Source organism: Amblyomma mixtum, chromosome 3 (genome assembly GCF_055824585.1).
Source record: "Amblyomma mixtum isolate Tamu chromosome 3, ASM5582458v1, whole genome shotgun sequence".
Taxonomy (NCBI): Eukaryota; Metazoa; Arthropoda; class Arachnida; order Ixodida; family Ixodidae; genus Amblyomma; species Amblyomma mixtum.
In genome coordinates, this window is record NC_143014.1 from 302,471,169 (window position 1) to 302,487,457 (window position 16,289).

At 46.5% G+C, this 16,289-nt stretch overlaps 1 protein-coding gene across 2 annotated transcripts in view; it reads left to right on the forward strand.

Annotated features, from left to right (window-relative positions):
* LOC149355424 (FK506-binding protein 15-like) overlaps positions 1 to 16,289 on the forward strand; it is a 108,722-nt gene that overhangs the window by 63,791 nt on the left and 28,642 nt on the right. For both annotated transcript variants that reach the window (XR_016291506.1, XM_089583785.1), the window contains exons 18-20: positions 1,726 to 1,855; positions 5,432 to 5,568; positions 15,578 to 15,718. Coding sequence is in view for 1 of the 2 variants with exons in the window: in XM_089583785.1 (XP_089439911.1) it covers positions 1,726 to 1,855; positions 5,432 to 5,568; positions 15,578 to 15,718 (408 nt within the window). In the remaining variant the exon portion in view is untranslated. The remainder of the gene's footprint in view (positions 1 to 1,725; positions 1,856 to 5,431; positions 5,569 to 15,577; positions 15,719 to 16,289) is intronic.

Sequence of the window (16,289 nt, forward strand, 5' to 3'; positions counted from 1 at the left end):
AAATTATTCGAAGAAAATTGCTATTGACGTCGAACCAGAAAACCACCATTTGCACATGCCTAGCGAAAACGTGTTCTAAACACGCTATACAGTCGAACCCGGATATATCGAACCCGCATATTTCGAATTATTGGCTATATCGAACACACAGATTACCCCCTTGAAAATACTATGTAAAAGTATAGGACAGTTGCGTTGTATATCGAATTCCATTTTCGCCGGACATTGGATATATCGAACGCCGCGCCGCGCCGCGCCCCTGGAAGGTGCGCTTTCCCCAAAGACATTCCTGTGGTCCTCAGCCGCCTCAGCGGAGAACATTTCCGCAGTCAGCAGGCGCAGGGCCCTTTTTTTTTTTTTGTTCCCCGTTTTTGCGCCCCACAGACGCGAGCTTTCCCACTCCTCCTCTCCTCCTGTACCGCCGGCGTGTGCTCCGTCAAGGTCATTGGAGATCAGCGAAGAAGAGAGAGCGCCGCATGGAGATGCGCGGCGACCACGCTTCTTGGGGAAAGAGAGAGAGAGAAAACGGTCGCTCGTGGGCACATCGCGGGTCTGGGGAAAAGAGAGAGCTCAGAAAAAAAAAAAAAAACGAAGCCCAGAGCGCCGATCTTTCTCCCTGCTCTTTCTTTTCCCTCTGTCGTTCCTTCGCAGCCGCGTTGACTGCCGCTCGCATAGGCTTCGCTCTTATCGCTCCATCTGCGCCTCGCGTGTTTTTTTTTGTGTGTGTGCCTGTGTTTCAACGCGCGACTTGAAGCAGGCCCCAGTAGCCAACTGTTTTGGCAAGGCAGGCCTTGAAGTGGCCGGAGATTAATGTCCGGAAGATTTAGATGACGATGAGTGCTTGGACGACGCGTTTCGCGACTTGTCCAATTTTCTCGGCGCCGTTCCGTCCGAAGTGACTGTTGAGGACTTTAACGCTGACAGCGAAGTTCAAGCGGTAGCTGGCGTTCAAGACGCCGACTCCAGCGACGACGAGGGCAACTGTGTTGTCGAAGAAACGCGTCCGTGCGCAGCCACTGAACTGGCGTCAGCGTTAGCCTGATTCGGCGCTGTTGTGGCGAAATGGAAGGCACTGTGCTCTCGCACCTGGACAGTCTCGAGAAGATCGAGGCCAGTGTTTTGAACTTCGTTTCCCAGGGGAAAAAGCAGCCCAAAATTAGTGATTTTTTTTTTCCGCGAAATAAAGCGCTTTCACATTGCGTGCCCATACTATGTGATTCGCGGCTGTTCCAAACGGTAAGCCACAATTTGTTATGATCGGGAGTGCAGTTTTAGCCTATATCTGTATATCGAATTTTCGCTATATCGAACTATTTTCCGATCCCCTTCGAATTCGATATATCCGGGTTCGACTGTATTAAGGACTGCTTGGCTTTTTTTTTTTTAACTGTGTTTGGGGTTATCGCCGCTGCAACTGTGCTTTGATATTAGCATGGTGAAAGGGCAGCGGCTAGTTTGTGTGTGCTTGTGCAGACTGCAATCTTTCAGAGCAGCTGTGTCATCTGCCCATGAAAATACAGGGCAGATATGCCCTGATGTAGCATTTTTCTCTAGAATACTACTGCAACATTCCCTCTCTAACCTTTCAGTGTTTCATCAGAGTAGCCTGTTATATGAACTTCAGCCGCTTCACAGTTCCAGTTGTTGGATAAAAAGCTTTGATTGGAGAGGTTTGTGCCTGCAGCAGCACTGGATTGCCTCGCTCTTGACCCCTTTTCCTCCCAGATGAAGGTCAGTGATCGGCTGGAGCAGGCACTGTTTGAGGTGTCCCTGCTGAGGGCTGAGCTGGGCGAGCAGCAGCGCAAGGAGGACCAGACTGAGAAGGGGCTGGCGCAGCTGCAGTGCATATTGCAGGGTGAGCTGCACTTTGTGGTGTTGCATCTCCATGCATTCAGTCAGTCAGTTTCATTCATACATGCTCGTGCATTTGATTTGACTACAGTAATCTTTGGAGAAAAGGCTGTAGCCAGTTGCATCCCTACATACCTAGAACAGGCTCTGGATGGTCACCTGTTGGTAATAGACAACTTTAGCATACCGTGTACCGTGTTACCGTTACCGGAGTACCGGGAGCCCGCCCACCACCACTGAGCCCGTACTGATTGGTGGCCCGCGCCCGATGCTACACGCGCGCGCGCAGCTGCCGGGTACGTGGCGCCGACAAGGCGATCTGCGCATGCGCATTGGCTGCGCGCGGGCTCCCGGTACTCCGGTAACGCTAACGGTAACACTGTACGCGGTATGCTAAAGGTGTCTAATGTTGGTAAAACTTGGTATCTCTTGATGTTATAAAGTGTTCAAGATGCAAGTACACAATGAACCCTTTTCACCATTCTTTTTCTCACGAGGATACAGTACAGTAAAACCTCAAAAATTCAAATTTGGTGGCAAAATTCTAGATAAGTAGAATTTTTTGCAGTCCCATAGTTTCTTATGTAAATTTTACTGGATAACTCAAACTGATGCCCACTTGATTCAAACGTCTGGTGGGCTACGTGGGAATACCTGATCCCTTGAGAGCTGCGAGGTGACTCCACGGTGCAGTGCCAGTGCTTGATAGGTGAACTGCCCCAGTCATGCACCTGCTGATGAGAAGACGTGCTTCACTGCGATGCAGCAGAGAATGTTAGTTAAGGGGGGACACTGGTCTTAGACCTATTTTCCTGATTTTTAGTCCAATCCTAATGAAACTGTGCCACCTTGCTCAGTTTTTTATGCTGATTTAACAGTGAAATTACTTTTCTCATAAATTAGTCGGTTCCCAAGATAATTAATTTTAATTAGTCATTCATTAGTACCTCGGTGCAAAAAAAACTGCTCAATAAAGAATAATTTTCAAACCATGGCTACATAGTATGGTGACTAAAGAGTGCAATAATCAAAACCATTTTTCCAATTTACCCTCATTAGTAATTTTTACAGCACTTGGAATATCAATGTTCAAGGTGTGAATGTAATGCATCGATAAACTTTCCAAAGTTATAAAATTTTGAAGAGCGATTGAACAAATCTGCTTTGATTATTGCACACAGTGTGCCTTCAGCTTCCGTTAGCAAACAATATGACATCTCTGTCTGTCCTAGATGTTGAGATATTGACATACTAAGACAGCCAGATGTCCAAAATTTCCATGCCATTAAATTGTCTGCTCCTGCACAAATTCAGCTCACACGATGATCTGAATTGGATATTATGGTCAAAACGCTGATTTGTTGAAGGAAAAAATTGGTACAGTTGGAAAATAACAGCTGGAGATTCCACAAATGTCACTTTTTGAAAACCGATTTTTTGGTCATTTTTGGGTCTCAAAGACCAGTGACCCCCCTTAAGGGAGGACGCAGGCATTGGAGAAGAATTTTATTTTTTGGTTTAGAGCATTGAAATTTGGCATGCTTATCGAGAAGCCCACTGAATGCATGAATACAAAATTTAACTGAAGTATCGCAGTTAGTTTTGACATCGAAAATTCTTATATGCCTCATTGCTACGCCAAATTTGCAGAAAGCCTGGCGTGACAACGAAACATGGTAGGAGCCTGTGGTCGCTTTCAAGTTTTACCCTAAGAAATGGTTGATGCAATTACATTCTGTGAATATCTTTAGCAGCCCTATTTTTTTTTTTCCAAAATGGAATGTTATATCCATGCTTGCAAGATGCACTCATTATCATCATGACCCGGCCGCTGCAGTCAAATTTCGATGGAGGCGAAATTCTAGAGGCCCGTGTGCTGTGCGATGTCAGTGCACATTAAAGAACCCCAGGTGGTCGAAATTTCTGGAGCCCTCCACTACGGTGTTTCTCATAGCCTTAGTCGCTTTGGGACGTTAAAACCCCATAAATTATGCTCATTATCATAGTGTCAGATTAGTGACAGTGAAAAAATGAGCGATTACTTCAGAAATGTTGAACAGCGAGAACACAATGCAACAAATCGCATTAAAATCCGTGAAGTCATTGTCATGATATGCTTTCTGCAAGCAGGGCATTTGGGTCACAGAAACCTCAGCCAGTTTTTTCTTACCTACGGCCACAAAACTTTTTTTTTTTAAACCACGACTGGGCTGTTTTGGGGAAAATGTTTTGTAATAAAATTAGAAAGACCTATAGACACAAAGTCTGGTGTTTTCTAAAATTCAATTTGTTTCAAGATTTTCGTGATTTGAAAGCCATGTCACCCCTTAAATGTTACGTGCTTTCGGCACTCAGTCAGGGCGGCATCCAGCAGAGGTGCTGGCATAGAAGCAGCACCCCCTCAGCCTGAGTGACGTCAGTGCATGTCCTGCGAAGTTGACCATTCTTGCCCCATCCCCACGACGGGTGTGCCACACCAGCCCACGCTGTTCCTTTGTGTGGTGTGCCGTGGTTAGGAAGTCAGGTTGCAAGCATCTCTGATTGCCTTAATTGTCCACAAAGCTCATCCTAAAGGTAGCACGTTCCCACAGCAATTTTTTTCGCATGTGTCCCGTTTTTTTAATTTTTCGTATTCCCAGTGACTTCGAATTAATGAGGTACTACTGTGTTTAGTTTCACAATTAATGAAATGAAAACCAGTGCTCGGGGTACCTCAGTTCTGTGTGTATATAATGAAATGCTGCTTTGTGTTTTTTTTCTATTTTTTTTGCGCGAAAAGGGAATGTGTCAATGTCAGGTGATTATTTTTATGCCATGTATCAATTGTAAGCATACAAGGCATACATAAATATGATATATTTTCTACATGGGCATTACTATCGCATTTATAAACGACCTTCATTCCCATGTGCTTATAATCTCGGCATTTGCTGCTGGACCGTTTTTTCGTCTCACTGGGCACCATGGCAATAAGTTTTCAACAGTCAGCCAAATTGTAGTAACGGGGCCAAATGACAGAATCCAAGACACTAAAAAGAAAAAAAAAATCGGCTGTATATCTTGGGGACTCATTCAAATATGCTCAAATGTTCTACGGAAAATGCTGGCATTGTATGTTTTTTTTTACTGAAGTAGTCAAAACTTGACACCTGAGTGCATCTTTCTTTAGTTTGATTTTATATCTTTTCTTTAGATTGAGTTATTTCCCAAATAACTTGATCAGTTGTCATGTAACTTAAATTATTCTTCTTTTTTTTTGTTCTTACTGAAAAAGTTACAACTTATACTTTGTGAGACCTTCTACAGTTGCATTGCTAGGGTGCTATGAATTGTAAGCAGCGCACGCAAGCACTTTTGAGCACTAGCACTTATAGCGGCCATACCCGGCATTTATCCATTGAACGCTTATTTTTCTACCTGGCACAGTGGCCAGGTGTGTGTGTGTGTGTGGGTGGGGGGGGCACGTGCGCGTGCGTGTGTATGTGTGCGCGCATGAGAATGTCTCTGCTAATGTATATGACCTCAGTACATTGTGTGCCTCCGTGCATTTTGTGATGCCATTTTTTTTTTGCTTGATTAGATAACCAGAACGCGTTGCAGTCATTGGAGGACAGCCTGAGAGAAGCACAACAAGAGAAGCTACGTCTAACGAGGGAGATAGAAGGTTACGTGCATGTCGCTGCTGCGAGGGCAAAGGCAGCCCGCTCCCCTGAACAGGTACGGCTGGGGGGGGGGGGGGGGGGCCTTGCACGGAGGGAAATATTTTTTCTCAGGGTTCTCTCGTATACTTTTACCCCATTGCCACTTGGATTGCACAGATTTTGTGACATTCGTGTTTTGGGAATCGTGATGTGTGGACAGCGACAAAGGAGTAATTGCTGTGTCGTAGCAATGAACCATCGGCAAAGGCAATGGTTCTGGGTCACGAGTGTTGCACTACAGCTGAGAATGGATGAGATGTGCTTTAACTTGAGCTCACGTGGCTTTATCAGGTTTTGCAATGCAGCTTTAAAAGTGGGGAGAGGGGTGTCACTAGAAATCAGGACAATCGGGGACTGCAGGTATGCCTTCTGAGGCTGCAAAAGTTCTTCAAACGCCTGTTTTCAAGCCATTGGCCCAAGACACTGTGGGCTGCAGCCATCACTAGCACCTTCCTGATATGGAGAGCAGAAATGTAATTATGTTGCCCCAGCACAGGCATGTACTGTAGCAGTGCTTGATGCTTTGCATTCTGTTGTATTGGCATGTAGTTATTAGCTATTTCGACGAGTTCTGTGCACTGAAGCGGTTGCTTTGCCTGCAAGCTTCTTGGAAGCGCGTGTATTTTTACGCGATGTAGCCAAAATTTGTAGAGCCACAGCGCTGAGGGTAACCGCATTTTCAAAATTCTAAAAACTGATATGGATATTCCTTACGATGGGCTACATGCCTCTTGGTAATTAAGGAGCATAACAGATACATAGTTAAAAATTTAACTATTCAATAATAGATAAAGGTGCACTGAAGAGGAATCTGAACTCGTCTTTTTGCCACGGGAACTCGATCTGCACGTTCCGAGCATTCTTAGAAATTTCAAATTATCGCCCTGTGCGGCCAGTTTTCCCAATTTAAATCTGATTAATGTCTGGCTCCCGCCTTTTTCTTTTTTAATTACCCTCAGACAGTGGGAGGAGTCGACCAACACATGGAGTGCCTTTCAGGTAGTCACGTGGCAGCTTTGCTTTCGCTTTTTTGTTTTTTAGGTTTCCGTGAATAATTAGATCTAGTCAGACTACACAGCTGCAAATTAGGCCCACGAAAATAAAAAATACCCGTGGACTCTCTCTTTGCTTTCGCCGATCACTACGTATCACTTCGCCGAAAGTAGAGCAGGAAGCTGCCACGGGACTGGCTGAAAGGTGGGTCAACTCCTCCCATCGTCTGCGGGGAATTAAAAAAAAAAGTGGAAGCCGGGACGTTTAATCAGATTTAAATTGGGGAAATCGGCCGCAGAGGGCAATTATTCGAAGTTTCTAAGAACGCTCGGAACATGTAGATCTAGTTCCAGCGGTGTTGTGTCCCCTTATTGCTTTTGTGTGTGTGCGCCCCCTCCTAACGACCACTCGCATCCTCCTCCTAACGACCGCTTGCCCCTCGTCGCACGCTGTCACCAGATGCCCCCCCACGGTGCGCCCCCGCACCCTCCTCCTGTTCTGGGAAGCCACTCCCTCCCGTGGACGCTTCTCAGCTCCCTCCTTTCTTCGGGCGGCCAGTTCGGCTCCTGCCTCGGTCGACGCTGGTCGCACCCTCATCGGCTTTAAATAAACGAAGTCTTAAAGTACCGTGTGCGTCTTTCGCTGCATTCAACACAGCGACCGGACACGACAGTGGCGACGAGAAAGTGGATTCGACCCGCGCTACGCAACGCTATTGACAAGCCATGGCTACGCGAGGGTTTCCCAATCAGATACCAGAGTTCAACGGCTCATCGTGGTCATCGTGGGTTGGACGCCTTCAGTTCTACTTTGAAGCTAACAACATCACAGACCCAGCCTTGAAGAGGGCCAACCTGCTGACGCTGTGCGGGGAGCAGACCTACGATACTGTCTGCGCCCTTATTCAGCCAAGCACACCAGCGGCAGTGTCTTACGACGACATCGTAAAAGCGCTGCAAAAGCACTACGACCCAAGGCCATCCGAGGTCTACAGCCGGGCTCGCTTCCAACGACGAGATCAACTGGGAGGAGAAACTGTGAGCGCCTACGTAGCCGCGCTCAAGAAGCTCGCTGCCGACTGCAATTTTGGAACGCTGTCGACAACAGCTACCGGGCAGGAGGGAGACGCAGCTTCTTCTGCTAACACCACCATGCTTCCCTTGGACGTGATGTTACGCGACAGATTTGTGTGCGGACTGAGTGACGAGTCACTGCAGCAGCGCCTGTTCGCTGAGAAGGACCTCACATTCAGCAAAGCTTACGACATCGCCGTTCGAGCGGAGAGCGCCGGTCACCAGCAGAGAGGGATTCGCCGGAACACCGAGCCGGTACACCAGACAAGCAACCAGGTGCGCAAGCCTTCTGTTGTTGTAAAATCGGTCAAAAAGGCACAACGCTGCTGGCGGTGTGACGACCAACACAACCCCCAGGGATGTCGATTCCAGTCAGCCACGTGTAATTTTTGCCACAAGCGAGGGCATATCGAAAGAGCATGCATTACGAAACGGAGACTTGCCAAGATAAAGTCACCTTCCCAGCCTAATCACAGCGTCAACGCCTCAGAGAATACGCCGCTATCTGATCTCCATGGAACAACATCAGCAACACCATCTGTGTTGTACGACCTGAACACCATGAATCTCGGCACGCGACCGAAGATTTTTACAGAAGTAAGCGTACATCACCAGCTGATTAAGTTCGAGGTGGACTCCGGCGCAGCCTGTACTCTGATCAGTGAGGACACGTTCCGAACTTCATGGCCATCTGACGCACCCGCCCTGCAACAAGACGACACGCACCTGCGAACGTGGTCAGGACAGAATCTGCCACTATTGGGCTCTGCCAACGTGCAGGTTAACTACAACGGCCAGACCCATACGCTACCTCTGCTTGTTGTGAAGGGCACAGGATCAAGCCTTCTAGGGAGAAACTGGTTTTCTCCACTAGGCGTGATGATATGCGGCATACACCAGACGCCGAGCCAGAACATGGTTGAGCAACTGCAAGAGAAATACGAAAGAGTATTCTCGGAAGAGATTCCAGGAAACGAAGGGCCCCCGGTCACACTGGAGTTGTTGGACAACGCGCAACCCAAATTTCTGAAGGCCAGGCCGGTGCCGTTTGCTCTCCGAGATTCAGTTGAAAAAGAGTTGGACAAACTGGAGCAGCAAGGTGTCATCGAGCCGACGCAGCATTCCATCAAACTCTCAGCGTACGACTACGCTCTGGTCTACCGCAATGGGAGTAAACATCAAAACGCCGATGCGCTAAGCCGTCTGCCACTAGACGCAACTGTTGACGAACCATTTCCACCAGGAGACGTTCTGATGTTCGAAGCACTGCCAGAACCTCCGCTTACAGCAGGCACAGTTGCAGCATCTACGCAGAAGTGCGCAGCTCTCCGGCTAGTTTACACAGCTGTTCAACAAGGCAACGTGCATAAACTCAAAGGGGACAACTTCGACGCTTACCGCAGGCGAGCTACAGAGTTGAGCACCCATCGCGGCTGCATCATATTTGGGTCCCGAGTTGTGATGCCGAGAGAACTACGCGCACAAGCTATGTCTCTCATCCACGCCGGACATCGGGGCATCGTTGCAATGAAAAAGTGTGCCAGAAGCTACATGTGGTGGCCTGGCATTGACAACGACATCGAAACAGTGGTGCGAGAATGCAAGCCTTGCCAGAGCAGCCGGAGCGCCCCGCCGAAAGCTCCTGTCCCAGAATGGGAAAAGCCAGACACACCATGGCACACACTGCACATTGATTTTGCAGGACCAATTGAGGGCTGCACTTTCCTTGTGGTCGTAGATGCCTACACAAAGTGGCTTGAGATAAGGCAAATGGGACAGACGACTTCGGCAGCAGTCATTGACAACCTCCGATCACTATTTGCAACGTTCGGCCTGCCGCGCAAGGTAGTGTCGGACAACGGAACACCGTTTGTGTCTGCGGAGATCCTCAAGTTTTATCGCGACAACGGGATCTCATCAGTTACATCGGCCCCCTACCACCCAGCGACAAACGGACAAGCCGAGCGCTACGTAGCCGAGCTAAAACGCGCCCTTGAAAGAGATCAGACAGGCTCGCTGCAGCGCCGCCTTGCGCGCTTTCTCTTCAAGCAGCACACGACGGTTCAGAGCACAACAGGCGAGACCCCCTCGAAAATGATGTTCGAGCGTGAAATGCGAACCCAGCTCACAGCCATCCTCCCCGAGCCAAAGGCAGAGACGTTCCGGGAAGAAAAAGCAATTCCGCGCTGCGGCACGCTTAATGAGGGGCAGCGCGTCCTCGCCCGACAGTTTCTGAAAAAGCCACGCTGGGAGGAAGCTACAATTGTCAGACGCATAGGCCTGCGCTCTTGGCTCGTCAACATACATGGCACAGTAGCACGCCGACATCTCAACCAGCTGCGTAGATTTACGACGCCGTCTGAGAGCTGTCCGCCAGCGGAGAGAACACGTGCACCATTTTCCCACATAGCCTGGCACCTCTTCCCGGAAGAAGAGACTTCGCCCAGGACAGACCTAGGAGACACAGCGAACAACAGCCAGCCTACAAGTGTTTCTCCCCCGAGCGCACAAAGCCAGCGCGCCTCCACGCGTGAGCGCCGACCCCCTGCACGATACCAGGCAACCTTCTAAGGGGGAAGGAAGTGTTGTGTCCCCTTATTGCTTTTGTGTGTGTGCGCCCCCTCCTAACGACCACTCGCATCCTCCTCCTAACGACCGCTTGCCCCTCGTCGCACGCTGTCACCAGATGCCCCCCCACGGTGCGCCCCCGCACCCTCCTCCTGTTCTGGGAAGCCACTCCCTCCCGTGGACGCTTCTCAGCTCCCTCCTTTCTTCGGGCGGCCAGTTCGGCTCCTGCCTCGGTCGACGCTGGTCGCACCCTCATCGGCTTTAAATAAACGAAGTCTTAAAGTACCGTGTGCGTCTTTCGCTGCATTCAACACAGCGACCGGACACGACAAGCGGTAAAAATAATGAGTTCAGATTCCTCTTCAGTGCACCTTTAATCATCCTGCTAGTTAGCATGTCTTAGCTGTATTCTGATGTACTGCACTGCTGAAAATGGTATGCCAGAAAAGATGGTCTTCTAACTCAAAAAGTCAATTTTAAAAAATTGTGTGAAGTTTCTATGCTGATTTGAAATGTGTAATTGCTTTCTCACTATGTCAGTTAGTCCTAGATTATTACACATGTGCCTTCTTTTGCTTCCAAAGACGATGGAAAAAACTCATTGGGAAAACTATTATAGTTGTAGCTTGTTGTAACAAAGTCTAATACCCCTGTCACACTAGCAAATTTAATGTCATTCGAATCGAATGACATTAGCACCTAATGTTATTATTCGACTGCTACACGGGAACATGTAATGTCATTAGGTTCGAATGACATTCGCCATCGAATGAGTTAGGGGAACTCATTCGCATTCGATCTCGAACCGAATGCGTACTCTGGACACCAGATACGCAGCAGGAACAAGCGACGGGAAAAATGTAGTGTGCACACTGGTAAACCTAGAAAGTGCATTTATTTAGTTCTGCTGAAAAAAGTTAATGTTGGTGTGAATCTGTTCACACTAGAGGCTGTCGTGGATAGCTATTACTCTCGGTCTCAGCAGCCTACAGCAGCAGCTGAGCGTGAAGCAGCATCTTTCCCGCGACCGTTGGTCATTTTGGGATGCGTGATTCTTGCTGGTTGGCGTGCCATGTTTGTTAAGCTCGAAAGTACTTAAAGACGTAACTGAGCAGTTCACCTTTTGGAAGACATTTTCATGCTTTGCGCATGTCTGCGCGCCGCCATGTCAGCCATTTTGTTTGTTGACATTTATCGGATTTGTGGTTGACTTTGTACTTGGCTTGGCTTTTGATGGCTAAAGTGGTGCAGAATGGCCGCAAATAATATTTTAAGCTTATAATACGGCACACAAATGTTCTCACCCGCTTTTGATACACTGCACAACAATTTCAAACATCTTCTATGCGCGCTGATGTCGTTCAGTTGGACTATTTTTTTTTTAGTGATCGTCGACGCCTTCATTTTCAAATGCCATTATTTTTTTCCGTGTAGCACCGAAAGAGACCAAATGACATTCGATGCATCGAATGCCATTAGGTTCGAATTACATTAAATTTGCTAGTGTGACAGGGGTATAAGGGGTCCCACTATTTCTTTGTTATAGCCGTTGTTTTGTTTATAGGGGTACGCGACCTTGGTTGCAGTTGTGGTATGCCAGCAGGTTTACTTGCCACGGTGCATACTGAGGTAAAAATAGCTCATGTCTAGTGTGCTGCTTATGTGCAATGCAGGAGCCTTGAGCACTCGCATCATGTGCCGACCGTGTGGCCAAGTATACGTACTATCGCGCTCAGTATGACCTACATCATGCTAGTGCCCGTTCGAGCGCTCGCACAGTGTAGCTCATGCTAATGCATTGACTGAATGTGCTAGACTTGCCAATGCACACCAAGTTTTTCGCTTGGGCTTCAGAGCTTCAGAAATGGGTCTTGGAGGAATAATGTGGTAAAGGACTAGGAAAGACCTGTTCAGAATAACTAGCTCCATCTTTTAAGGGTTGAGCCGCCGCGGTGGCTCAGCGGTTATGGTGCTCGGCTGCTGACCCAGAAGACGCGGGTTCGATCCCGGCCGCGGCGGCTAGAATTTCTTTGGAGGAGAAATTCTAGAGGCCCGTGTACTGTGCGATGTCAGTGCACGTTAAAGAACCCCAGGTGGTCGAAATTTCCGGAGCCCTCCACTACGGCGTCTCTCATAGCCTTAGTCGCTTTGGGACGTTAAACCCCATAAACCAAACCAAACCTTTTAAGGGTTGAAGCTGAAGACACAGGGTGGCAGTTTTGTCTTTCATTGGCTTTGCTGCACAGCTCACGAGCACGCAGGCCACAACACTTCTTCGAAAGACAGGCATGTCCTATGGGAGAACACGTACACCAGACTGAAGGCTTTGATAGTGGATGTCTTCTGGCCACTGGGAATCGGTTGCGCTTTCATTTTCTGCCCCCTGGCCATGTGAAACCGGTGAGGCCTCGACACCACCACGCACACCAAGCACGCTGCAGAACAGGTTTTGACAGTCGGCCGTGCTGGGAAAGCGTAAACTATACTGCGCATGGAACCAGAGAAGCAGAGCGTGCTTGCAGTATTTTTTGCGTAGCAAGGAGGTTGGGGAACGGGGGCTTGCATTGACCTGTTGACTCGAAGCACAGCTTAGGGCTGTGGGTTATGTGCGCCACGCAGCGTGGCATCATTCAGGTAGCTGAGCACCCAATTTTTGGCGAAGGCAGATGTGCCAGTGTTGAGCCACCCACTGTAGCTGACAATTGTCCAGACAAGTGATTCATTCAAGCCTCGCTTGAGACAAGATACGATTTTGGCTTGTTTTGTGCGGTGCTTGACAGAGTAGGCTATGCGTTGCTGTTTCAGTTTGCCACGTCAAATTAGTACAGAAGTGTTGGTCACTGCTACAAATTGACATGCATAGTGCGAAATGGAAGGTTTGTTATATTCCATTGTAGGAAAATTTTACTGTGTTAAAGCAATATCAGCTACATGGCCTTCTGCGGCAGTTTCCAACGTGAATCGCTGTTGTTTCATATATTAGTTCGTTATGTCCCATTCCATTGTAGCGGGGTTCAACTTATTTCTATTTCTTCTTTTAACTGCCCGCACTAATTTATGTATTAACGTGTCAGCCTTTTGTGCCTCTGGCTGTGCAGGCTGGGCAATTTTCTTCCTTTTTTCTTGCCCATTCTACTCTTTGTATTAACACGTGGCTAGATAATATTAAGTACAATGAATCCAATGTAAGTACTCTTAAGATTGAGCCCATATTAGTTATTTTTACAGCATGTTGAAGTTCAGTGTTGATACCACTGGTTAACAAGTGATCTAAATTAGTGTACACAAAATAATTTGTAACTATAAATTGAGAAATATGCTCCCAACATTTCATGCTTTGATCATTGACCACCTTGCTGCAACAAAAATTCATGCGCTGTCTGCTCTAGAAGGCAAGATATCCTCCTCTTAAACTTGCAAAAAAAAATCTTAAAGAAGTTAGGAAAAACTCACAGAAGATATAAATTGAAATTATAAATTGGAATTACAGCCGCAGTATCACCCAGCAATTAAAAACTTCATTGATACCTAAAAGATAGACTGTAGATTTTAAAAATGACGTTTTTTCGTGATTTCTTGGCCCTAATGACTGCCCCCCTTTGACTTAACTGAATCGTAATGCTGTTCTTTTGCTGTCTACTCCATGAAAGGGAGTCTTACCTGTACAGTTGTGTGTCTGCATTAGGTATGAGTTCTAGAAATCAAATTGCATTCATTCTAGCCATAGGGAAAGATGGCTTAGCATGTATTATACGGCCAGTGCCTTGAAGTAGCGGAAACTTTTGCACACAGATGTATTTGCTGCTTGTTTTGCATGTCTACCTTGTGCGCTGTCATCTAGAAGCAAACAGAGCTTAGCATTTTTATGTACAGTCGAAGGCAGCCGAAAAAATTTGAGTTATTGTCTGATAAGATTGTGTAGTACTAGTTATGGCTTAATTCAGCTTGGGACTTCATTTTAACATCTGCCCGAGGTATTGAAAAGCTTTGAGGAGTGCTTTAATCTCAGTGGCTACTAGTTTGGCAGTTTTGCATTTTTATTTCCTGTGACTGTGCATGGCTAGTAGTAAGGTATATATTATATCATGGCCTGTTGTGCATTGCAAAATTTCACATAGCACTAGTTTGGTATCAAAATACAGTTTGCTGCCTCAAAGCAGCCTGTCATTCTTTCATGATAAGCGTTACTGTAGGTATCCTGGTGAAGATATTTCTTCTCTTGTTTAAGGGGGGACACTGGTCTTGAAAAGAAAATTTTATTAATTTAGTCCTAGTGATTACATTTTCAGGGCACATGTATTTTTGTGCGCTGATTCTAGGTATGTCATTTAATTTCATGTAAAACAATTCCTTGAGCACTTATGCACATTTTATGCAACTATTTTGCGGAAAGTTTTGAAGAAAATTTGCTGCAGGAAACTCGCTGAAATGTATGCCATTGGGTTCTCTTGACACCAAGGAATACAATAAGGGTAAAATTATCATCCTGGCTATCATAGAACTTGAGTTATAGGGTACTGAAGCTGCCACTTCAGAAACAGGAATACACACTTTCCTTCTTATTTCTGAAGCGACAACTTCAAAACTCTAACTTAAGTTCTATGATAGGCAGGAAGACATTTTCACCCTTATTGTATTCCTTGGTGTCAAGAGAACATAATGGCATACATTTCAGCGAGTTTCGCACAGCAAATTTTCTTCAAAACTCTCCAAAAAATACTAGCATAAAAAGTGCATAAGTGCTCAAGGAATTGTTTTACATGAAATTAAATGACATATTGAGAATCAGCACACAAAAATACATATTCCCTGAAGATTTCGTAACTGTGACTTCATTAATAAAAATTTTTTTTTCAAGACCAGTGTCCCCCCCCTTAAGGAATTAAATCATGTGCCTTTTATACCTTTCCTTGTGTTGTTGTACCAGCTTTTCGAACAAACCAGCTATGATCGGCTTCATTCATGGGAGGGCAGAGTTGCATCATGTTTTTAAATCTTCGAGTTTTGTCATGAAGACCTTTCGAGATAAGTATTGATATATGCACAGTACCTATTGTATATTAAGCGACATGAATACTTTTGGCTTTGCCGACATTTCGCAGTATGCGTAAATAAGGGCTTATTATGTGCATAAATACTACGTATATAAGATGATTTTCATTTGACAGATCTGCTAAGAACAGTTCCAAATATTTTCAGTGTGTGGATGTCCCCTCTCGTTGTGCATGCCTCCTGCAGCCCCTGGGTAACTGCAGTTTCTAGACCAGTTGCCCCTCAGTCATATGCCCTGTCATTTGGAATAGACAACAGTAGACTGTAGCAGTGCACAACGCGAAGTCGGCTTGTGTGGGGACACTTCTCACGATGCTGGATGTCTGTTTTCTGTTTCAGGTCGCAGAACTGGAGGAAAGTATTAATGCGCACTGGAAGTCCGTGTGTGACACTGAGACTGAAAAGCTGAGTGCAAGGATCAGTGCCCTGGAGGCCGAGAAGGAGACTCTCTCAGCAAGAGTGATGGAGCTGGATTCAAAGGTTGGTTGTGCATGGCAAGTAGATGAGCTTCTCTGGTGGAAAAAAAAAGGGATAAAGTGCCAGGTGAAGTCTTTTTCAAGGCGGCAAAGCTTTGCTGCTATGTTCTGTGCGCAGCAGAATAGCGGATGCATTAGCACGGGCTGTTTTGGATCATAATCTATTTCAAGTTTACATAATGAAAAATTCGAGCCTACTTTCCATTTGAGTACAAATAACTCATTGAAACGGCGGTATTAGCTTTGCAGTGCAAGAAAAATCTATTGGCCGGTTTTGCTGTTAGTGGTGCTCATCTGAACACACAAGAAGCATTGCAAGAAAGAATTCAATATGTCTTTGCGTTTTCATTGGTTTTATGAATTCATTTGCCTCGTCAAGTTGCACTGTTGGGTTTCTCGCAGCACCAGTGACTAGTATTCAGCACAGATTTCCTCCTGTTCCTTGCCTGCCCGAGCACCATGCAAACTTTAGTTACCTGTGCCATTTTGTCTCTTTTGGAACTAACCACCCTGTGAATGGCTGGAACTTTTCTGTAACACTCTTAGTTAATTATGAATGACCTCGTTATATGTTG